The following is a 25,347-nucleotide window of genomic DNA, read 5'->3' on the forward strand; positions in this document are numbered from 1 at the left end:
AGCCTTAGATAGGATATGTACGGAGACTAAGAAGCAAACCAACTTTCAATGGTGACCTCTTGCTACAATCCCTAAGCTGTAAGTGAAAAAGTTAGGTGCTCAGTGTGTGGCCTGGTGATATTCATTTTGTTGATTGTTTCTTGAGATTCACTCATTAGCAATTGGTTCCTCTTGTCATTTCAGAACAGAAATATGAGACCAATGTAATTGGTAGCTATGAGTACCAATGAGTAGCTATTTCAATAAACTCAGTAGGTTGTATATATTAACAATAATAATTAAAGATGGTGAGGTCATGAATTTGAGAGTGAGTGAGGAAAATGAGAGAAGAATGTAAAGAGATGGAAATGGTTTAAATGAAGTATTCATATAAATAGTTTTTAAATTAATTTAAAAATTACATAACATATTGTAAATATTTCATCATATCAATGATAGTGTTGGTTGCACAAAGGTATATTAAATTTATTTATGACTTTGTTTGATGGTTCATCACAGTACTGGGGATTCAACCCAGGTCCCTTGCTTGCTGGGAAAGCATTCTGAGTTCAGCTGTAGTCTTAGCCCAAAATGTATTAAATTTAAAGACGTTAAAATGTAGGGAGAAATGCATAAATTCTGGAATGTTTGGACATTAACACAGAGGCATTCAAGCTTGGTTTAGGCTTTTCAAAAGGTTTTTAAGTCTTCCACACACCCTCCCTTTCCACAGGTAAGATGAGCTCAAAGGCGGGATGCTACAGAGACCTGAAGGTTCTGGTCAATGCATCCTTCTGCAACCCCAAGACACGACCTGTCCCAGCACTGGTGCCCTGCAAGGTGTCAGCTTGTCCTCCCAGGTAAGAGGTCTCAAGGTTCATAGAGCATTGGAACCCTTGAGTCTAGAGAAAGAGTTGGTTATTGCCAGCTCCTGGCTCATTGTAGCAAAGAGGTGAATAGAGCAAGAGCAGCCTGCATGGAAGACAAGGGAAAAATCTTTGGGATGAGGAATAGCCTGAAAATTCTTTTACCTGTGAAAGGGAGTCCTGTTGTTTTAATGAGTGTGTGCTATGGTGACCGTGGTGGACTCTCAGCCACTACTGCTTACTTTTTACTTAGTGAATAACAGGTACTGGAAGTGCCACGCCCAAGGCCTGCCCAGCTAGTAAGCTATTTGGAACCTATGGTTACGCTCATGTGCACAGGTGAGCCAAGTTGTCTGTCATCTCCTTTCTGCCTTCAAGACTCCCACTCCTCTATTCTGAGATGTGGGGTTGGGAAATTTCCTGAGAAACAGGAGCTGCTGGCCATGTAAGACCTCATTCTGGGTCTTTGCTCTCTTTGTCATTATGGGGGACAGGTCACAATGGAAGGTGAAAATCTCCTGAGATAATGAAATTCTAATTTCAATGAGTCAAGGGAACACAATCCAAAGCTATCTTTATGTTAAGATGCACAGAGTATGGCAAATGGATCACCAGTTTGGGGAAACAATTTGCTAAAGCACATGACTGTGTATGTCTTCAAGTTACCTGAGTACAGGAAGGTGAGGTGCTGGCTCCACTCTCTTTAGAGCTCCAAGTAAACCTGGCCTCTCTCTCAATATAGCAATGGAAGCACATACAACACTTGGAGCTTAGAGTTACCTCTGTCAAGCACAGGACCTTCTTCAGAAAATTATATTCTCCCAAAGGTAATGTCTCCAGAGCCCTCCCACCTTTCTGGGCCAGCAGCCCCACATCAGTGATAGTTCCTTGACATCACAGCCCATAGCTGCTGAGCCAGATGCTGGTCAGCAGTCACATGGGATTTGATAAACCTTTGGTCACCAAGGTCTCTTGGATGCCCTCCTAGGATTTGTCCTACAGTGAACAGGTGGTCCTGGAGTCCAGGGGATCTGGGGACAATGCTTTTTAACAGGTCTGGCCTTATAGCTTGTCTGTGTGCCCAGTGGCTGGTAAAAGACAGCTACTACCTGTGGTCTGAGTGTCTTGTGGGCTGATCTGAACCAGACAGAAAGAACACATCTTTCCATGGACTTGTTGTGGGCCTGCACTTGTCTTCAAGTGCACTCATGTCGAACCAAGGATGTTTAAGAAGTTTACCTGACACCCAGATGAGAAGCAGAAACAGGCCTCCACTGACTACAGAAGGAAAGAAGGCTGCCATCAGAGGGAAAGAGGGATAAGAGGTACAATAGGTGACCAGGGACACTAAATGAAGCCAGGACAGGTCTCAATCAGTGATCTCAGTGATAGCTAGTGCAGGAAGGAGGCCAGCATGAGACAAGTTCAGCTGCCACCTGGCCAAGGAGGGCGGGTATATGAGAGAGTGGAGGATGGTGGGGAAAGTGTAGAGGAAGCCACTCAATGCGGCTCGAACCTCCTGAAGTACACCCATGCTTGCTGATCTCATGAATACCAGGCTCCTTGTCTCTTGGCAAATGGCGAGATCTATCCTCTGGGAGGTAGAGGGGTGGAGACCTGACCTCTGGCAGCCTTGTTTTGCTCGGGCCGGTGTGCCAGTGGAACTAGTATCAAGTATTATGTCCTTGAACTTGAGTTAAGGCTTTTTAAGAAAATGTTTATGGAGCTAGCTAGAGTTCCAAAAGGAAATAAAAACCTTGTCATGTGCTGTGCCAAGGTGGCCCTTTCCCTGTAGACAGCTGCCTCTGCACCTGTGTGCCCTATGGACGGTTGACTTTGCACCTGTGTGCTCTGTGGACAGCTGCTTTCACACCTGTGTGCCCTATGGGCAGCTGCCTTTGCATCTGTATACCCTGTGGACAGCTGCCCTTGCACCTATATTCTAGTTAATACCACTAGCTGACAGGAGGGTCTTAGTTCCTGGCAATCATATGGGACCACTGACATGTATTAGTGCCTTGCTGCTTACACATAACTGGCTCACTTAGAGAGAGTAGTGCTGTTCCTCCTCACTGTGTCTCTGCTGACTCTGTCTTTCTGATATCCACAGTAAAAGGGATTCATAGTCAAAGACACCTCTGCATTTCCTGTGTCCAGAATAATGTGTGTCTCTCACTCTGATATCTCTTAAGAAAATTCTATTGAGGACCAATGTCTAATGAACAAAGAGCCATCATCCACTGACCAAAGAGACAGTCTAGAGATGGGAGTTGGGGTAGAATCTGTTATATCCAACGGCATATGGAAGACACTTGATTGTGGGGTCCCCAGTTTCCTTATGATGCCTTCTCATCTTCCTCCTTGATAGAGCTCATACACCTTGGATTTGTCCCCTCTCTCCCCCTCCCTACCCCCTTCTCTTCATGTGGTCATGGCTGGCCTCTACTCCTCTATTTCTCTCTCTCTCTTCTCTCCTCTCTCTCTCTCTCTTCATATACTGACCCTACTACCCCCTCAGCTTCCCTCTCAGTGCCCTGAATAAACTCTATTCTATATGTATGGTCATATGGCTGGTCCCTCAGAGGGAAGGGATGTCTCAGCATGGGCCTGCTAAGGCACCCCCTTTCCCCACACCTCCACAGAACATATGCCCCCCCTCTTTATCCTTTTATCAACACAACATTGGTGCCAAAACCCGGGACATAGCCTCTTTATCTTTTTATAACACATCATTCAGTGACTTTTCTCCGAAGCCACAAACCACTCACAATTCCTGTTACTGCTCTTGATGACTCTCTTTACTGCAGGGTATAAGATCTGATGCTTCATGCTCAGCTTGCTGAGGGGCCTTTAAGCACATAGATTGGGACTTCAAAACTATTTTAAATCACTTATCTGTAACTTGGGTGATAAACAAGACAGATTCTAATGCTAAGGGCATGGACCTCTGGGTCAGGTCAGCATCTAGATCCTCCTGTGTAGGATCTGGGTTCATGGTGAACTCACTCAGATGGGATTCCCCAGAGTCATCAGTCTCTGCCTAGAGTAGAGAGTACGATTCTAGAATTGGACAGAGTGGGCGTGTGTCTGGCGTATGTGTCAGACTCCAGCCAGTTTAAGCACCATGGCTTAGGTAAAAGATACCAGCTAAGCTTCACGGGCTGGAATGAGGCAGCTGACATCACTCTGGACTCTTCTTGTTCATTGTCTCTGCTCTTGGTCCAATCAGACAGCCCAAATCCCTGACCCACATCCCCTGCTCATACCTCATCTTAATGTAAGTCAGACGCTGTGACACTTGCTTTCAAACAGCAACTATAAATCGTGTGATTTATTGCCTTCTTGCTTACCAGTGTATCTAAATAGAAAACCTCAAGTGTTATTTTGTGAACTGTAGTTTTCTTAGCACAACTACAAATAGCACACCTTCCCTCCTGGTAGATGAACTGAAGGTGGGTGAAAATAGCTTCCAGGTGGGATGTTTGGCTACAGTTCTATTCAAAAGCTTTCTTTTCTCTTGTGAGAAATAAGTTCTCCCACTTACAGTATGCTGGACTTTAGGTATGCCAGCATATAGTAGCCTCTAGATATTGCAACGGGCTGGAAGGAGGCCTTCCATAAAAATATAGGTATTACACTGTCCTGCTGGAGGTTCTCAGGCAAAACAAGAGTACTCGAGCAGCCACCATCCTGAGGTAGCCTCACACTAAAGGAAATTCATTCCCTACTACTGTCACAGGGGGAAAGCATCTAACACTTCTTTGTTTAGTCAGAGAAATCAAATGCTCACACTTCTCTGCAGTCACTAATTTTTATCTAGCTGGGCAGTTAAAGCCTAGAGCTTCTGGTTCAGGTAATAGCGCCCCTACACAGGGGTATAGCCACCACAGCGAGCAGGACAATGCTTGCCTGCCCCACTCCCAGTGGAGCAATGCTGGTTCACATCAGTACAGTACACCTGATGGGACTGAGCACAGAGAAGCAGGCTTAGATGTCACCGAGGGGAGTCAGACAGCAAACATGGCTCAGCAGAGTTAGCTAGAGCCAGGCAGGTTTGACTTGCATGCTAACTCACTGACAGAGAGGATGAAAGATGTATGGTAGATCTTAGACATAGATTTTTAGAGAAACAACCAATTTGTAAATAGAGAATATTTTTATAGATATACAGATAGATATAAGTAGAAAGATAATAGACAAATGACAGGCAGGAAGGTAGAGGATAAACACATACAACATACATACATACATACATACATACATACATACATACATACATACCTGACACCAAAAGAGGCAACTGTTTTCACAAGATCCTTGCATGTAACGTTAGCTGGAAGCTCTAATCAGAATCAGGACTTTGGGAAGGAGAACATTAAACACTGTAGGATGTCAGTCACAGTTGGTGCCCTTACTTCAGTCTCTGAGCCTGAAGTTATTTAAAGCTATCTCTACACTCCTAAGCTAATTGAAGTTTCCAAGTGAAGACTTTTCTCTTTCAAGTATTCTTATGATGCAATCAGAAGAGTTAAAGTTTTATCACTGGGGTACTGGGGTGGGAGGTGTCTTTAAAAGCTATGAAATGGAAGCTCTTAGTCCCCGTGCTGTGTTCTGCAGAAGAGCTGTTTACTGGATGGAGCTTCTAGGGTGTTTATTTAAATCCTTTATGCCCCTCATTTCCGTCCCTGTGTATCAAAGCATCATACTGTGACTGGCCATTTCTCGACACTTCCTCATACATGTACTTCGAAGTGACTTTAAAATTGCCCTGTGTCGGTGGGACTATAGTTTCACTGTGAATTGTCCTCTCATTAAACAGTAACCGCCCTTTGTTCTAAGAGTGCTTTCTGCCTCCCAGCCTGTTTTATGCAGGATGAATACTAAGAGTCATCGTCATGTTTTCTGCCTTTGTTCAGAATTCTGAACCCCAGTTCTCTTTATTTTTAAATACCGTGCACATTCCTTCACTCAATTTAGATTTTATCAAGTGAAGGGTATCTTTTAATATATTAATTTCATCTTTGTCTGCTCCTGTGACCTGTGGCTACTAGTAAGGTCCCTTTGCATCTGTGTTGATTGTATCCTCCATCCACTGGGTTGATTTTTGATTTGTTTGTTTTGTTTTTGTTTGGTTTTGTACCTCACCTTTCCTGCCACTTCTTAAGACCAAGATTATGGTCAGAATTTTTTCTTTACTTTTTACGAACCTATTTTTGAGGATTCCATATATAAATATATATATATATACATATATATATTCATATCGATCTGCCATTTCACCCTTACAGCTCCTCCTGTATCTTCCTTGATGAATTATTTAAAGAACTCAAGTTACATTTTGTTAATTCGTTAAAGCATTTAATTAATGAGCCACTGTGGTTAAAAACCCTGTTAATTAAGATGGCAGTCTACCATGACCAAATAGCTCATCTTAGCCCAGTGCAAAATGGAGGAATCCCTTTACCAGAAGAGCTCCCCCTTCTCTTGTCTGGGGAGCCCAAAACCCCATATCCTCAACCTGGGGAAGCAAGTAGTCTTTAGCTACTCTCAGACTATGCCTGGCCCTGACTCTGTTTGGGGTACAGAACACTGGATCTGCTAATTCTGGGAAACATTTAAGCCTCAATTTCACTGCCTTTGAATTGGGTACAGTATCTTTACCTATCACATACATTTATATACAAATTAGAATTCCTACAGATTATACACCTCATTAGCCACTAGCAATCATCAATATAATAAACTAGATGAATTTTGATCCTGGATTTATCAGAGTCATTTGCAGGTGTTTGAGGACGTGTACATGTGTGCACACTACCAAGAGATCGTTTTCACATCCTTTATACAAGCCTTTGGAGTGAATTTCCACACACCACTCTTCTGGCTGGCAGCTTTTAGAGTCCAAGTTGTTTGGACAGTTGAGCTACAGATGAGGTCCTCAACCATGGATTTTCTTTGTCACAACTTGATAGAACAACATCGGGAATATAAAACAATTTCAGGTGTCTGTGCAAATAAAGTTAGCAGTATTGAGCATCAGATGGTTTGTGAAGAGTGACCAGTGATTATAACACAGGCTTGCTAAGGAGCTTACCCATATTCTGTAGCTTTTCTCATTCCCTAGACTTCTGCACAATTGCTTGAGGAGCAATAGATGACGTGACATGTGAAACATGAGCTACTTAACAACTTGTAATGTCTACATTGAAGCATTTCATGATTGGGATGTTTCCAAAGAATGATACCGAAACTACTATAACTTAGCTATTTAGTCAACATCTTAGTCCCTGTTCTGTGCCTGTGAAGAGACACCATGACCACAGCAACTCTCACAAAAGAAATCATTTAACTGGGGCTGGCTTACAGCCTCAGAGGTTCAGTCCATTATCATCATGGCATCCTGCAGGCAGACATGGTGATGGAGGATGAATTGAGGATGAATCAGCAGGTGCAGGAAGAGAGAGCCACTGGGGACACTGGGCCTAGCTTGAGCTTTTGAAACCTCAAAGCCTAATCCCTGACTCTAGTGGCACATTTCCTCCAACAAGACCATAGCTCCTACTCAAAAAGTGCTCAAATATATTTGGATGCCTGATCGCTTAGTCCCTAGTGGTTTAGCCCTAATGACTAAGCATTCAGATCTATGAGCTTTTGGTGGCAATTCTTCATCAAACTTCCACAGTTAGCTAGATGTAAACAGGCAGCTGGTTGAGAGCTTTAAAGATATGACAGACAGATCCTGAGAAATTATAAAACTCAGGTATCAGTACCACTGTCACTGGATGGAAGCCACAGTAACAATTGCTGAGTCTGTTGATGATGATAAAAGGGGGGAGGAATGATGATGAGGAGGAGGAGGAGGGAGGGGAGGGATGATGATAATGAGGAGGAGGGGGAGGAGGGGGAGACATGATGATAATAAGGAGGAAGGGGAGGAGAGAGAGGAGGGGAAGGGAGGGATGATGTCATGAGGAGGAGGAGGGGGAGGAAGGGGAGGGGGAGGAATGATGATAATAAGGAAGGGAGGAGGGGAGGGGAGGGATGATGATAATGAGGAGGAGGAGGAGGGGAAAGGAAGGGGAGAGAGAGGGATGATGATAATGAGCAGGAGAAAGAGAAGGGGGAGGATGATACCTGTAACTTCCCAGTGCTTCTACTTCCACACCCCGCTGTCCAGCCCTGACTGACAGCTCTCAGTTTTTATATAAAACAAGGAACTACAGTGCTCAGTTTTTTCTTAGCAAGCTGATCTCCCTGAAGGTACTAAGGACTAGTGCTCCAACTAGGATGTACTTGCTGTCCCTCCGTCCCCTTGATGCAGAGGATTGGGACTGAGACTTGGGGAGGGTATGGACTGATTTCACACTGTGTCAGGAGACTGGGGGACTGAGTGTGAGAATAAGCATGTCCAATTGGCTTCTTCAGTTTCTCTTTGAGAGCTCATCACATTTAAGGCAATTTGTGGTTTCTTGGCCACCGCAACTCTAACGTGCAACTTGAGAAGGAGCCTAACTAGAGCCTGCTGGGTTTAAGTCCTTGAAGTATTCCCACTGGCCATGTTCCCAAGCCTCAGGGACTGGCTGAGCAGCTGTGCTTCAGGCTCCCACAATCCAGATGCACTAGATATAAAACACTGGAAGTGTACTCAAGACCCTGGGCAAGATCCCGTCTGCATATTTATATAGGTATGAACATCCAATAACCCACAAGACAGAACGTCAGAAAACCCTGCACCAGAGGGAGTGACACCATCATACCACCATGCTTACATATATGTGGTAAAAGAAAGATGTTCAGTAGGAAAGCAACATCTCCTCAGATGGGCCTAGAGCAGCTGCCACCAAATCTGCATATATATAGTTACAGTGATGGCTGTAGGAGATGAGGTAGGAAAGCCTCTGCTTCACAAAGGAATCACTAACCTATGCCTTTTGTCACCAGACCCTCTGGAAGGACATTTGCCTCTCCCAGGCCAGGTGACTGTATCCCTTAGAGAGAGTGTCTTCCCAGAAAGCATTGTGTCTGTGTTAGCTTTTATGGCAGACAAAATGATTCTGTGTCACCCTGTTAGCACCAGATGCTAGGCTGCATCAGGGGCATCTCTTAGGGTGGCTTAGATGAGGTGTTTATTAGAAGATTCATCTTCTGAACAATTTGGGTGGCATGACTCCCTTCTCAGCTAGAAACACGGCATGTCCTAGGACAGGAAAGCTCCCCAAGGAGCAAAGTGTCCTAGCTGTGCAGTTGTCCCACCTGTGTAGGACTCAAGCTTGTGTCTGTATAGTTCATTCTTGTCTGACTATTATAAGGAGGACATTTCCTGGCCAGTGAATTAGATGTCAATTGGAGCCCATGGCCTGTAGGTGTGACCATGAACAGGAGGAAGAAAGGTCTCATCCTTTTGGGGAACATCAGATGGTGCTGTCTAAAGCACCACAAAAGACTCAGGGTTCTCATTTCTCCACTATCAGTAGACCCGAGCAGCTTCTGCTGGAGCTGTTCACGTACTTGGTTCCATTTTTCTCTAGGAAGCAAGGACTTTTAGGAGCTGCTCACAGGTGATTCTTTCCTGTGCTGACTTAGCTTGACGCCCCCACAGCATTCTTCCAGCAGAGGTGTGAGACACTTTTTTTGGTGTTCCTCATTCAGTGAATTGCTTTTTCCTCTTTAGATATCATCGTCACACCTGGTTTTCTATAGCTTTCCTCGTTCATTCTTCCTCCCTTTCCTCTCATTTATAGAATTTTAAAATTTGCAACATTGATGGGCTCAGTATTCATGCAGAATCTCGACATCATGGTCTCTTTATTACGGTATATTATTTTATATATGTGTGACAGGAAATCACTAAAATGCTGTATGACCAGTGTTCCTGTCTCTGTGGTTATTATTTTTTTTGTTTTAAAATAATTCATATCCATGGATCATGTGTTTAATGCCCTTCCGAGGGCTTCCCGAAAACATACATCTAAGCAATGCAGTAGGAAACATATTCCTCTCTTCGTGCTTGTGTGTTAAGTTGATAAAGGACTAGGTTTACAGAGACCCATACACCACATGGGGTAAACTCACTGCTTGGAGCAGAGGCCCAGGTAAGGTGAGGTGGAAGATAATATCTCTATGAGAACAGCAGCTCGTGGTCCAGTAATTCCTGCTGTATACCAGCTCCTGTTTCTCTACACAGTTCATGGAGGGGGTATTAGGATGAAGTCTAGTCTACATGGATGATACAGACATGGATATTGAAGATTTTCCAAAGGTCTTTGTGATGGTTTGAATATGCTTGGCCCAGGGAATCGTACTATTAAGAGGTGTGGTCTTGTTGGAGTGGGTGTGGCCTTGTTGGAGTAGAAGGTGTATCATTGTGAGTGTGGGCTTTAAGACCCTCATGCCAGCTGCCTGGAAGCCAGTCCTCTTCTAGTGGCCTTCAGATGAAAATGTAGAACTGTCAGCTCCTCCTGCGCCATGCCTGCGTGGCAGCATCCAAGCCCATGTTGTCCATCTTAACATTGATAATCCCAAACGTGTCTATCTCAATGTCTATCAGGTTAGAAATTTTGCCTGGTCCATAGGCAAGGGACTCTGGCTCTGCAGTGGAGGACAGGATACACTCAGCTAAGCAAAGTGAAGCCATTAATGACATGAATCCCCACAGCTGGGAGGAGAATCTTTGCTTGGGAGTGGGACAGTGGCTGTGGTTTAGGTGGCCAGGATTCAGCTTCAGTACAGCTGCACGGGTAGCAGGAGCTGAAAGGGGCCACTGACTCTTGACTGGAGTTGTCTGTGAATAGAGGGTCTGCAGGGTGGGACACAAGTCATCAAGGTAAGGTCTGCGTACCCACTGATTTTTAAAATCGACAAGCTTACAAGCTACCCAGATGGCCTGCATATTTACTTCCATTTCATAGCCATAGCTGAGTCATTTGCCCATTCTGCTCATGAAGGGCCCAACCCTTCGGGTGACTAAGGATCCACCTACAAGCTCAGAGCACCTGGCTTCACTTGGAGTTTTTGAAAGAAGGGTGGACTCCCCCTACTTGTCTTGCTGCAAAGTGGCCTCAGATTACTTTTATTTTTCTCCATATTTTACTTCTTCCTCAGCCACACCTAACTTGACAGCAGTCCCACTTAATGACTGCTCTTTCCTTAGTCATCCCAAGACTCAACTTCTTTTTCTTAGAAACAAGCCCTTTTTCATGCTCATGTTTCACAGAGCTATGCCAAACCTAATTACATTACATAGTTCCAGTGACAAGCTTAGCTGGCACAAACAGGTTTCAAAGGCTGACGCTGCAGGGTGGATGGAACCCAAAAGTCATCAGTGGCAGCAAAAGGCTGTGGACATCCAAGGGCATGCTTGGCACCTCCGAGATAGTGCTTCAGTAGTGGGCAAGGCCAGAGAGCTCCCTCAGGAGGTGAGAAGTTCTGAGGAGCCGATGCCTCAGGTGTGAGTGCACACCATCTTCTAGTGAAGATGATGTGAGCTCATGAGCAGGGGGGAGAACACGCAGACCACATGCCTGATGTCTCAGGAATAATGCAGCAGACACACGGAACCCCCAGGACAGAAGCCCATCTGAGTCATTCTCTACTGAGAGGGGAACATGAAAGGGCTCAGTGGGAGCCTGTCAGTGAGCAAATGCTCATATGTTTTGCTGGCAGAGTGGTATAAGTATAGTATGGGCAACCTGGGCTAGTCCTCATCTGTGAGTTCTCCCATTGCCTCAGCCTGACTTATCCAAGAACAGGGTAAACTACCTTTGCCCTTCACAGGCAAGAAAGTCCCCAGCTTCCTAAGGGAATTAACTGGGAGGCTTGGAGGAATAGAGTATTGGAGACAATCTCCACTACCTTCCCAGGTGGCTTTGCTTCTGCACCAGGAGGCTTCCAGCCTGCCCCTGAAGCACATGAGATGGTGGCTAGGTTCCTGCAGAAAACCCTAAGCAAAGGACCTTGCAGACCCAAGTGCCCAAGGAGCAGCTTCATCCTCTACAGGAGGACAGATGGAGCTTTTGACATTTGAACTCTGGGAGCCCTGCTGTTTTCAACAGAAGAAGAGCAAGTGTGGGCCTCTGTGCTGTCTGGAAATAGAACCTGGGACTAAGAACTATTCTCACTCCTGTCTCATCTCACTCACTCACTGGCTGCCTGATTTCTTAGGCTAAACTTTCTCAGCCGCAAGGCTTGTCAATGGGACATGCATTTGATGTGCTACCAGGCTCAAAGGCACACCCTTCCCTTCCCATTCCTGGTGGAACTACATGAACAGCAGATTCCCCAGGAGCCACCTTCCTTCAGGAACTGTTCGGTCCCTCTAAGAGTCATCTCGAGAAGTTTACTGGTCCAGCCCAGTGCTCACAGGGAGAAGTCAGTCAGACGAATGCTTTTGTTGGAACTGGGATGAACTGAGACCATTCAGAGCATGGAGGAGAGCCTGCTGTCTGTGTGTCTCCCAGAAATCTCCTTTCCTTGTCTTTACCTGTGTAGACGAAGCTTTGTGGTCTTCCTGATTGTTTGCAAGATAATATGCCATGACAGGGCAGTAAGAGAAGAAAATCTGGTTAAAAAAATAGCATTTTGGCTTCTGATAAGTGAACCTTTACAGGCCTTTGGCTCCTCGCAGTTTATTAAATTAATGCCACAATGACTCCTTTGGAACAAGCTTTTGATGTCTGGCTTTGCACGCTTCAGCAGAGAAATCCCGCATCTCAACATGAAAACAATCCTGGGTCTGTGCCTGGCTCATTATAAATCTCTCCTTCAGTTCTACAAAGGAAAAAGAATCAGCCCAAATCTTTGAGGCTAAAGAAAATTAAGTAACTGTAAAGTGCCAATCCTCAAGGTTCTGGAGAGGGCCTGGCACCAGCACTTGCCCTATGCCAGCCAGTTGTCAGGGGCAGGCTTTCCATCCTGACCTAGATAGCAGGGCTAGACACTGCATGAAGTCCTAGAAAGACTCAAAGAAGGCCCTCTGATCAGCATTTGCCTGCCATCTGTGTGAACTACCTTTAGTGAAGAAGGCAGGAGACAGTACAGCAGTCATATTGCACCATGATTTCTGAGCCTTCCATGCTTGCTACATGTTAGGACCTGGAGATTCTGTGTGCATTGTTCAAGAGATCAGCACATGCCTGAAGACTGTGAGAGTCTACCAAACCTATGTACCTGGTGCCGTTCCCATATGTGCTGGAAGCACATGGCTGCTATATGCCCAGCGTTTACTGACTGGGTGGAGGTGTCACTGAGCTCGTCAGGGCTCACAAATGTAAAGAAGATAGCTTCATGAGGGACCTGAGTGGGCTGATAGATGCTGTTACCTGTGAAAGACAGGTTATAGACACAGGGATGTGAAAGACTCGTCTGCTAGTAAATGCTCAAGCAGGAGCCTCCACGCTATAACTGTTCTCTGTGTTCCCATCTGTCAGATGAGCTCTAGTAATGTGTGCCTAACTCTCCTTAGAGCTTCTTACAGGCATGCTGTCACTTGGAGTTATATGATCACTGTTCCCTATGTTTATTGTATCTGATAGCACTCACTGAGGGCTAACCTAGAAAACAGAACAGAATGCTGGTCTTCAAGTTCCAACAGAGCCAACAGACAGTAGAATGAAGCCACATGGCCACATGTTATTTTTAACTTTAAGAATGGGTGGGGGAGTATTTAACTGAGAAATGTGGACTACCTGGTATGTCAGTCAGTGCTCCGCTTCTACACAAGTTCAGGGGATGAATCAGAAAGAAAAAAAAAAGGAGGAAGAGTTCATTTTGGCTCAAGGTCGTAGAGGTTTTGATAGCTGGTTTCCCTGTTGTATGGGCTTGTGAGAAAACATCACATCATAGCAGGAATGGACAAGTGAGATGGCTATTGTCTCATAGTGACTTGGAAGCAGATGAGAGACCAGAGGAGCTGGAGTCCCAGCATCCCTTTCAAGGGCATGCTCCAGTGACCTAATGTCCTGTCATTAGGCCCTACCTCTTAACATTCCCTACCTATGGCAAAGACACCAAGGGCTAGTACCAAGTCGTCAACACCCTGGATTTGAGGGACATTCCATCCCCAAACCTTAGTAGCTGTTGATCAGTGCAGATACTTAATGTCGAATAAATGACTCCAAGAAATTCAACGTACACTCTGAGAGAAAGCAGCAACTCTCTCTATAGCTCACAGCAGTGGTGAGATCCACACACAGAGGCTCTGTGTGGCAGTTCCCACAGTGAAAGTTGGATGCACCATTCCCTGCCTAGGAACTCTGACTGGCTGAGAAAAGGTAGCTTTCTTGTTACCACCGGGTAAAGACAGGCAAATTAAAAGAAGCAGTCACTGCTGGTCCCTAGTCAGCTTTGCTCGGGGAACCCTCCCTTGGTCAGAAAGGAGCTAAAAGGGTTGCAGTTCACTCCTAAACTGGAATGAAGGCATTTCCCCTGAGCTGCCCCTGTGAAGCAAAGCAGATACTTGGCACTTACAGACAAGATCTGCACGATCTCTGTGCAGAAGGCTTTTCTTAATGACCTGCAGTTAAGGGAGAGGGGCAGAGAACAGATCAGCCTGGTTGGAGTGGCTTAAGATGGTGGAGACAGGAGACTTAAGGAGGAGGTGTGGAAAGCCTGCGAGCAGCCAAGATGTCTTTCACAGCCCCAGTGTGGACACCAATTACCATTTATAAGGCTGCGGAGCTGAGAGCGAGCGTAAGAGATGGGGAAACATAAAAACATGAAAGCACACGGAGGTGGCCGAGGAGCAGCCAAGAGGATTGAAACGCAGAGCCGTCACACCACCACGGCAGCAGACAAAGTCCTTCGCCAGAAGGATGTGCCATTTATTTGCTTAGCATGTAATAAAAAGCACGCATCTAGCTGATACCGAGAATCCGATATGTTCCCACAGTTGACGTGGGATCAGTTCCTCGATCCCTTGCATATTTCCTTTTTATGTGTCTCAAAGTTTACATTACTAGCCTTTTACAATCCACTTTGCAGCATGATGGAATCTTTTTCAGGAATCAAACAGCGTACAGCTCCTCCAGGCAGTCCGATACAACTGAAGGTGAAGATGTTACAGAGTTAGACGTGGCTATCAGTAGCTCAGTGTGGTGTCTCCCCTTCTCTTCCAGGAAGTTTCCCTATCTCTTCCGGGAAATGTCATCAGCTTCCTCTTCTTTCAGATTTATCACCCTATCCTTAGGACTGTGAAAAGAGTTACCAACTCAACCAAGGAGACTTTATAGGCAAAAGCCTCCACTGACTCGTGTACCTTCTTCATCCCACTTGTACCAGCTGAGCACCATGGCCATGAAGCCCTCCTACACAAGGCTGTGCAGACAGAATCAGGCTAAGCTCTAACCTAGCAGAGCGCCACTGGGCTGAACTTGGACCCACTTCCATTCCATCTTCCTTCTCCAGCCAGCATATCCATTGACAAGGATGCTTTTAAAATGGGAGAGGGGATCGGCTGTGTAGCATTGGGAGTAAACATCATACAGATGGGGTCTGTCACAACCTCTTATCAAAAGGACTGGCAGGGCCTGAATGGCGGCAGGAGAAGTCAAACCAAATCAGAATTATCTGACTGCTAGGACAGACAGAGACAGAGACATGTGCTCAAAATCCTGTAATCAGAAAAACAAACAAACAGTAGCAAGTTGTAAGAGGTAAGAGAATAAAGAAGCAGCTCTCGTCATGGAACAGAAGCGAGTGAGTTCTCGGAGAACTCCATCTAGTCATACAATACATTGTGATCATATTTACCCCCACTACCCGTCCAACCCCTCCATGTCTCACATGTTAAATACCATCATGTGTTAGATATGTTAGAACGGTATCATGGCACCATCATATGATAGATGCCAGAATGGTATTGTAACTGTGCTTTTTAAAACAGAATTTGAATCTTCAAGGAATGCACATAGAAATAACTCTGAAATCTGCATGAAAATTTTATATTGAAGTAGCTGAATTGCAGATTTTATATTGAAATAGCTGTGTTCCATTTGCCTACAAGTACAATTTGCACATGCGTGTTACATACGTTAAGGTCGGGTGTTCACAGATGACTGTTGAAGCTGAGTGTGTATGAACAGGAAGTTCTTTTATTTGGGGAATGGTTAAAGGTTTCTGTTTTTATTTTATTTTTTTAAGTTTAGAGGTAGATCAGAAATCTCTTCTAAGGTTGGTGGTTGACAAGTACAGGGAAACCAAATTCCCCTGAAAGTTTGCGAGGCATAACTAGCGCTAGTCTAAATGTCCTCTCTATGAAAAGTGTGGCTGGAAAGCACTATGCTTGTGTAAAGTGTCACTGGAAAACCATGAGCTTCTGGCACCCCATATATGTGCCTATTGCCTTTGAGCCAGGACACCATCCCTTCCCTCACTGTGGGCTTCTGTGTCCCCCACCAGCTGGTCTGTGGGAAACTGGAGCACATGCAGCCGGACATGTGGTGGGGGCACCCAGAGCAGGCCCGTGCACTGTACACGGAGGGCACACTACCGTGAGGAGTCCATCTCAGCCAGCCTGTGTCCACAGCCTGCACCCCCCCTTCACCAAGCCTGCAACTCTCAGAGCTGCCCACCTGCTTGGAGCACTGGGCCCTGGGCAGAGGTAAGCAGGTGGGCTGAGAAGGGGTGATGGCTGGACCTCACGCTGTGGAACACCTTTGCCGAGAGTTTTGCTCACTTACTCTGGTGTGCAGTGCTCACGGACCTGTGGGAAGGGCTGGAGGAAGAGGACAGTGGCCTGCAAGAGCACCAACCCCTCAGCTCGAGCCCAGCTGCTGCATGACACGGCCTGCACTTCGGAACCCAAGCCTCGGACCCACCAAGTCTGCCTGCTCAAGCGCTGCCACAAGCATAAGAAGCTACAGTGGCTGGTATCTGCCTGGTCCCCGGTATGCTCACCGGATCCCCTCAGAGTGGAGTCAACCTCTACCCTCCAAGCTGCCTGCTTCTGCTTCCTCTACCTTCACTGTGACTCCTCACTCTGCCCACGTTCAGTTTCCTATGCCTTGAGTCAGTCAGCACTCTGATTCATGCTCTCCTATCACTGGCACCCATGCAGCCTGACCTCCCTCCATGTTGGATCCTTCCTTACAGTGATACCGTGACTGAAGAATGTTGATAGCCTTTATTAAACCTTGGGCAGATTAGAGAGAAGACATGCTAATTCAGCAAACACAGGGCCCATTTCTCAAGATAGGCTTGATGGGCAGCCAGCTTATGTTTGTAGAAATGCTTTAGGTTGTCTGTGCTGAACCACTGGCTACGTAGCCAGCGACAGCATAAGTGTAAATGAAGGGCACATCCACGTCCTTATTCATACTGTTTGGGAATACCCAGACCCCACACAGGAGGACTAGCCGCAGAGATCTGAGCTTAGAGTTTAAAGGCTTCCTGATGAGCTTTGGCCTAAGTGAGGCCTAAGAGGCCTCAGAAATCTTGCCACACGAGCCAAGGATGTACTGTCTACATAGAGTATTAAGAAATCATTGTTCTGTTCTGAGTTCCAGGGCAGACAGGGCTGTTACACAGGAAAAAAAAACTCTCTCTCTCTCTCTCTCTCTCTCTCTCTCTCTCTCTCTCTCTCCTCCCTTCCTCACACCCCCTCCCCTCCCTTCCTGCAGCAGCTGGGAAAGAAAGCCAATACTTGGTGCTGGTCCTGCTCATATTTCTCACAGAAGAGCCTATGGTGTCCCATTTCCCCACATGCCTTAAGCAGTGCTTTCGTTAAGGAGGCAGATGACCCCTGGCTTTGTGTCTGAGACAGTTGGTCACTGAACCTTAAATGCAGCATTGCATGCTGGGTAAAGTAAGCTTGCAGCTGCTAATAGAGAGCCCCCAGGTTCCGTTTCCCCTAGAGCAAATGGATGAGTGCCTCTGAGTGGATTTCTGCCTTTATTTGAAGAGCTGCTGGACAAACCTCTGAAGCTGCATGTGAAGAAGAGCAGGATACTTAGGCTGCGTATTTCGATCAGCTGTGTCCAGGGAGAAAATCCTTAACACGAAATTTAAAACACCAAGCTCTCACACACACATATGCCCAGAGTATGCGTGAACACACACACACACACACACACACTAATGCGCAAACACACACAGCCAGATATACACACACACAAAGACAGAGACAGACAGACGCCAGCAGTATGCCCTGTACCATACTCAATAAACAGCATAGAATTGTCTTCCAGTGGGGACTTTGTCTTGGCTGATGGGGTCACGGAAGTCACTTGGAAGCCAGTGAGTGTAGAAACCTCGACTCCCTTAGATTTCCTGCTGGCACCTTGGTCCACTGGTCCTGAGGCTGTCCAGTATTGCCAATCTACACTAGCAAAATCCTACAATCTCTCCCCCCAGCCCTTCCTTCTTTCCTCCCTCCCTCTTCCTCTGAGCTGGGGCCCCTGCTGAGACACCAGCACTGGCCTGTGGTAATGGGATGTCGCTCTCAGGAGCCATTTCTGCTTAGCTGATGCTCTTCTGTCCACATGTCGGTCTGTGCAGCCTCTCTGCTCATGCAGGGGTTAGACTGAAGGATGGCTCGAGCTTGGCATGTATCCCCAAGGGAGCAAATGCTCTCCCTCCCCCTGCCTGGTTGCTTCCAGGAACCACTCAGATTTCTAGGAAAGGTTTCTGAACACTGGAACACTCTAGGGGCCCATATTGTGGCTGCAGAGGAGGCGTGGGGGTGATACAGGGAGCTGTGATTCATTCCATGTCTTAGTTCATAAAGTCACTCTAATGTTATCAGTGACAGGCCAACACTTAGATTTTTCAGTAAAACCGTCCTGTAATTGCCCCCATGTGGGTTCTCTTTGGACCAGTCCTATTTATTACCCATAATGCCATGCTTCTATGTTGTGGCGGTTTTCTTCTTGTTTTGAGACAGGGTTTTAAGTTTGCCATCTCCTGCCTAGGCAGCACAACACCCAACCCTGTGCCACAACACCTGACCCTGTGCCACAACACCTGACATTGTGGGACAACGCCCAAACTCGTTCCACAAAATCCACCTCAGATTTTCTTAGCGTTGCATATTACAACACTTTTTTAGATGCCAAGGCCCAAGCCATGAAACGTCTATATTTATATAAGTGTTAAAGCAATTTCATCGGGGCACACTCGAGTCATTGATGTCACTCAAAAACCCTTCTTCACAGTGCTCTGCGACATGCCAGAGAGGAACACAGCATAGAGTTCTCAGGTGTGCTGAGAAGTACGTCTCCGGAAAGTACCGAGAGCTGGCCTCCAAGAAGTGCTTGCATCTGCCAAAGCCTGACCTGGAACTGGAACGTGCTTGCGGCCTGATTCCCTGCCCCAAGCACCCTCCGTATGCTGCTTCAGGGCCCCCAAGAGGCAGCTGGTTTGCCTCACCCTGGTCTCTGGTAAGACGCTTATGTTAATAGTTGGCTCACATTGAGAAGGCGCAGCTCCCTGTTGGGGTGAGTTCTCTAAAGCCCACTGAGCCCTCCTGATCTTTCTCTCCTGCATGTGGGTGGGCCCTCGAGGGTGGGTGTGGCTTACTGAGAATGGATGTTGCCGAACCTTATTAGGCCCCTGTGTGTCATCACAAACGTTTATGCCGTCAACTCTAAGGAAATGTTATACCCTTGGTAAAACCTGGGTAGGGATTCCCCAGAGATGGGTGTGAATGGAAAAGTATGAAACCCACAGTAAATCAGCAGTGGTTGGTTTATAGCTAACCAAGTGGCTAGGAAAATGAGGTGGGGAATTTCACATGGTGCCTGGCCCCTAGAGTAGCAGCCTGGGCTGAGGGTGGGCAGGGTTCCTTTGGGGCAGTGGTTCTCAATCGTGGATCGTGACCCCTTTGGGCGTCTGATGACCCTTTTACAGGGGTCACCTAAGACCATCAGAAAACACAAATATTTACATCATGATTCATAACAGTTGCAAAATTATAGTTGTGAAGTAGCAGTAAAAATAATTATATGATTGGGGGTTACCACAGCATAGGGAACGGTATTACAAGGTCACAATGTTAGAAAGGTTGAGAACCACTGTTCCAGGGGCTTTGGCATTCCCACCCTTCTCCTCCTTACCCATTGCCTCACTTCCTTCTTATGGCTTTCCCTCCTTCCATGTCTGGTTTCTACCTGATTCTGGGCACCTGAGTCCCTTGGGCTTCTTTCTGTTACTCAAGCCCTGGTTCTACACGTCTATCACTCACCTATGCCCCGCCTCCTCACTCACTGCCTGGGATTGGGTTCTGTATGCCTGTCACTCACCTGTGCCCTGCCTCCTCACTCACTGCTCCAGATTGGGTAAACTCATCTGCTGAGGCCTGCATTCAACTGACATACCTAAAGCCACCTCTCTGGCCTGCATCTGCTCTGTTCTAGTAGCCAGATAGAGTCACACGGCCCAAGACTTCCCCCAACCCCCCCCCCAACCCGCTTTCTCTAGCTAGGCCCTACCTCCTAAAACTTCCATAGCCTCCAAAACAGGACACATGCTGGGAAACACCCGACCCTGCACAGGATGCTCTATGTGGCACACAAGTTAACTCTTCAGCCTGGTGCTCACCCTCCTAGTTCAAAAGGCTGGTGACTGTTTTCATGTGTGTAAGTTTCTAGGATTTAAGAGCCAGGCGAACTCACTATCACTGCAGGCAAAGCAGCGTCTGTCTTCACAGTTGTTCCTGGGGAGAAAAATAACTGCAAGAATAGGTGCTAGGTCAAAGCCCAAGAAGTAGACAGTGCTTGTGGCTATGTGACCCCCAAGACTAGAGGAATTGGCCCACCCAGATGCTCATCCCAGCCCCAGCCGGGATCAACTCTATCATAGTCTGGGCTCTTGGAGCATAGAGGTTTATCAATACCTCGCTTGGCCCAAACCTAAAATCTACTGTATGTCTCCCAATATTTTTGGTGGGTCTGAAATGCCTGATCTGTCTAATGAGTCATTTGTATCAACTGACTACAGTTTATATCCACTGTGATTCATTTGTTGATGCAATACCATAACCCTTAAGGAGCAAGAAATAGCTTATGTTGTATGTTTGCCATAAGCATTTGTAACTGCGACCCTACCCATAAACTGTGGAAAATTTCCAAATTGGAAAATTTTCAGGTAGTAATGGATGGTCTGTGACTGGCTGACCCTCCACTACAGGCAGGCTTAGTCCTGTCCCAGTTAAAGGACATTGTGGTGATTTGCTATCCGGGGTCAAACTCAAAAAGGGTTTTGTTTATCCTCTCAGGTTATGATGTATCATGGTATAAGGTTGACCTAAATCATTTCAGTCAGGACTGAGGATCTGGTGGTTCCCATGCTGCTGGGGCCTGGGAACTGCTTAAACGTGATCACCTGTTAAACTTCTCACTTTACATGTCAGAGATGAGTGTTTCAAAGCTCCACCACTAGGGTAATACAGGTTATTTGAGAAGGTCATTGACTATGTAAGGTCAGCAGTTGTGTCACAGATGACAATGTTGGCTTCGTAGATGACAACTATGACCACAGCCCTGTGACAATTGTAGAGAGAGAGAGAAGGAAGCACACACAGAGTACAGACACTCCATGCCACCAGCAGATTGCTCAGTGGACGTCCTGAGAAACCTCAGGAAGATGGCGAAGCTTTGATGGCCCAGTCCACTGAACCTTCTTCCTCCCAAAGTTGCTGTCACTGGCTTGGCCACAGCAAGCATCCAACTGAACCTTCTGGCCCCTGCTGGCTCCTTGCCCTCCAGCCCTGGAGCTGCTGGCTTCCAAGAGCCCCAGGAGCATCTTATCTGTGTGTAAATGGAAGACCCAAGAATTCTGTGATGAAAATCCTAAACATACAGCTAAATTTGAAGCCACTATGTTTGCATACTTGATAAACAATTTCCACATTTTCCCTTCCCTGGAGAGAAAAAGAAATACACATCTTCCAGCTTCATATTTTCTTTTCATCTCCTCGTATATGGCAATCTTTATCGATTCAGAACATTGCCAAAATTTTGAGCCCGAACGTCTTTTTTTCTTTCAGTCTGATATTGGGAGGTCGAGAGGCTGTTCCTTATAAAAATATTTTCCCCCATGGGGAATTCTCAAGTTCTCTAAACCAGGGATTCTGAATCACCAGGGATGAAACAGAGAGGGTGGGGTGACTGGGAGGTAAAGGTATGGAGTTGGCATGGCTGACAGCCTGAGAGCCCACGGCTGCTGCACAGTCAGGCTGAGGACCACACACTGATCAGAGGCTTCACCAGGAATGTGAAGCCACGTGCTGGGTCCCCGTGTCTATCAGTGAGTGTTGAATGCTAAGAGCACAGCCTGATAGAGGAGTGAGGGGTGATTTAATAGTTGTAATTAAAGGAATGAATCGATGGCAAGGCACATCAAACCAAACATGACAGCTTTAAAACCTCGAAGTATATCCAGTCTGTGCCACCACCACCCCCCCCCCCCGAGCCTGCACAGCGGAGCTGAGAATGCAGCCCAACTCAGAATCATAACTTAGGTAAAACATTAGGAGATATTTTGCATTTATGTCATTTTTACATCCTAATCTCTGTCTCCTTTCCTGCCCCTCCCCCACACACACAGTTCTACCCGCAATCCTTTCCCTTCTCTGAGAGAGTGGTGCCCCTCTGGGTATCCCCCTCCTACCCTGGCATAGGCTTTATTTTGGTAGCTCGATTACATGGTTTTCAAGAGCTGGCCTTGTAGAAGATACTGTGAAGCAGTGTTATAAGGTTAGACATATTTCACTGTCACGCTGAGTAGAGTCCTCGGCTGAACAGGAACAGGTTCAGTTTGAAGAATGAGAGCCAGGTGGGTAGAAATGGCTGCAGATGTCCCCTGTGAGACCAGGGCCCATTGCTGTTTCAGTCCTGTTTGCCCATCCCCAAGAGCTCTCAGTGTCCCCTGAGCTGAATTGGGGGAGGGGGGAAGGGCTGACATGCACAGAGCAAAGAATGAAGGGCAAGCTTTTGCAACATACACACAGTGAGAAACTTGCTGACCCACCTGCCCCTGGAGGGACTCAAAAACAAAACGAGAGGCTAAAGCATTGTTTGTTCTGGTTGCCATAGTTACAAGTTGAAACTGAACTGTGGGTGACTTTCACTGATCTTGAAGTGAAGGAGTATAGCTCTAGGAAATGTTCCAGCCATAGGCTTCAGGGCCTGACCGTGCTTTACTCAAAGAAGAAATGACGAGATGCATTTCCTTTAGCTGAGATTCCCAGGACTGTGTGTCCAACTTCCCTCACTCCTCACTGGGGAAGGGGAGGTGATTTGTTTGATGGGATGCTAAACTCTAGTCCCACTAAATGCTCTGATGGTAAGTCACCCTGAGTGCTCTGATGGTAGAGGGCAGCAAGGACAAGTTCAGCATCCAGTTGGGTGACACTAGTAGTTTGCTGTGAACAAGGGAGAGCTGGTTCCTCTCCTGATGCCCCCGGGAGTGGGACAGCTCCAGTGTGCTGCCTTGAAAGTGTAGGTCAGCAGCAGGTGGGAGTCATGCATGTCCTGAACTTTCACAGTATGATTCCTGAAAGTTAAGCAACTGTTCCATTTGCCTGCCACACGCCAGGGCATCCCATCTGAGAACTGACCTCATCTTCGTCCAGGTGTCCCTTTAACTGCTCACATTCTTAACATATGCCTGAAGAAGGCTTCTATCATCCAGTCTAGACTTGTGCTGTTTCCTTTCTTGGATAAACTACTCTCCGTGGGCCCATGAGAGTTCTCTCTCAGTCTCACTATTCGTCTTGACACTTTTGCCCACAGCTAGTGTCTGAGGGTCCCTGAGCAGTTTTCGTGCCATGTCAGCTGGTGAACTGACCTTTGTAGCTCTTGCTCCATTCTCCCTGCACTACTGATGATTACAGTGCTGAGACATGATGCCCTAACTCAAAGAGCCCCTGGAGGCCATGCTGGCCCAGGCCTAGGAGTCCTGGGCCTGTAGTTGAACATCCCTGTGGCTCCCCAGTCTTCTCAAGGAAGATGCCATCTTGTCCCCAAAGACACTGTTCCTTCTTGCCATGAGAAAGCAACCTGGTCTCCTCCTGCATGCACTAGCTTCCTATGTCCATCAGTGACTCATCCAAGAATATTCTAGACACAGGCTCATTTCTATAGTTAACCCTGAATATGGCTGCCTTCAAAACAGAGGCAGGCAAGAGAAGGAGCAATAGAGTTTTGGCACCATGGGCATAATAAGGCCAAATTCAAGACAAAGCACCACACCGTTGAGAAAGTACCTGTCCCTGGACTCAGTGTCAATCAACAACCACATAACCCGAATACCTTAAACAGAAACCAAAATGAGTGGGGGAAAGGTTCCTTGATGTTTTGTTTTGTTTTGCTTTTTACACAAGAGTAACCTGTGATAACTTACGTGGAGACAGGATCTAAGTCTTTTCCTTTTTACACTGTCTCTGAGTTGAGGAAATCCTAAGCCAATCCAGAGGAACTTGAGTTCCTGTACCAATGTCTTTAGCAAGTATACTGTGCCCAATCATGCTGATCCTGGAAAACTGTAGTTGAGGTTGCAGCATCAGATCCCCACCTGAGAGCATCCCAACACCCGAAGGTTGTCTTCTCTTGGTCCTCAAGAAGGGTGATGGTAGCCAGATGAGTGTAACAGAGCATCCACAGCATAGGCTGGTTTGTGGTGCTCTGGGAAAAATATGGACATATACCGTGGTGCATGCTGGGGAAATGGTGAGATGGAGCGGCCCTGCCTGCATTGGGGCCAAGCATCACTTCCCTTCGGAGATCTCCACCTTTGGCCATGTCTCTGCCCTCTGATGAGTGGGCATGACAGTGGTTGAGCTGAGCTGACTGACATCCTGGCAGCTTGTGATTGTTGTGTGTGTCTTTTGCAGTGCACAGCCAGCTGTGGGGGTGGTGTGCAGAGGAGAACCGTGCAGTGTCTGCTGGGGGGACAGCCGGCCTCGGATTGCTTCCTGCATGAGAAACCCGAGACCTCCTCAGCGTGCAACACCCATTTCTGCCCTATTGCAGAGAAGAGAGGTGAGTGCCAGAGCTGTCTGACTGAACCTTCTGGTATTGATGTCAAACTTCTGGAGACATTCATTAGAAGATCTCAGGAGATAGGGGTGCTAGCTGGGACACCCTGGAGTTGGGGCCTTTCCATATTTTCTTCCCCTCCACTTTTACAATGAAATAGTCACAAAGCTATCCCTGCCATTCTCATCCCACCCAAGAAGGGACAGAGCCTTTTTTGATGTCTCTCTCCTTTAAAGGGCATATGCTTACCTCTTTTTGTATGCTACTTGTGGTAATTATTTTAACAAAAGTAACCACAAATAACATAAAACCTCCTTATTCCTTGGGCAGACTCTAAAAGCCATCCTTGTGTACATGCAAAAGCCTTAGGCAATGGATGAACCTAAATGCTCTGGATGCCTGGGCAGAATCTTAGATCAGGTCATCTGAGAGGCAGCCTGCAGCTGGGCTCATCCTGAGAACCAGGTGGATGGCATTCGGTCGGCATCCATGTTTTGCATATCCCAGATGAACAAGGAGTTGGATCAGTGCCT

The 25,347-nt window shown here is 46.7% G+C and overlaps 1 protein-coding gene and 1 long non-coding RNA gene across 3 annotated transcripts in view; one reads left to right on the forward strand and one right to left on the reverse strand.

Annotated features, from left to right (window-relative positions):
- Adamts16 (ADAM metallopeptidase with thrombospondin type 1 motif, 16) overlaps nucleotides 1–25,347 on the forward strand; it is a 129,947-nt gene that overhangs the window by 102,825 nt on the left and 1,775 nt on the right. For both annotated transcript variants that reach the window (XR_015621649.1, NM_001372015.3), the window contains 5 exon segments: nucleotides 713–839; nucleotides 16,239–16,440; nucleotides 16,532–16,726; nucleotides 18,992–19,216; nucleotides 24,670–24,817. Coding sequence is in view for 1 of the 2 variants with exons in the window: in NM_001372015.3 (NP_001358944.1) it covers nucleotides 713–839; nucleotides 16,239–16,440; nucleotides 16,532–16,726; nucleotides 18,992–19,216; nucleotides 24,670–24,817 (897 nt within the window). In the remaining variant the exon portion in view is untranslated.
- LOC134484982 (uncharacterized) lies at nucleotides 14,642–19,343 on the reverse strand. The gene is made up of 2 exons (XR_015644937.1): nucleotides 19,247–19,343; nucleotides 14,642–14,883 (listed from the first exon to the last, which is right to left on the reverse strand). It is a non-coding gene; the product is annotated as an uncharacterized LOC134484982 (long non-coding RNA).

The sequence above is a fragment of the Rattus norvegicus genome, chromosome 1 (genome assembly GCF_021556685.1).
Source record: "Rattus norvegicus strain SHRSP/BbbUtx chromosome 1, alternate assembly SHRSP_T2T, whole genome shotgun sequence".
Lineage (NCBI taxonomy): Eukaryota > Metazoa > Chordata > Mammalia > Rodentia > Muridae > Rattus > Rattus norvegicus.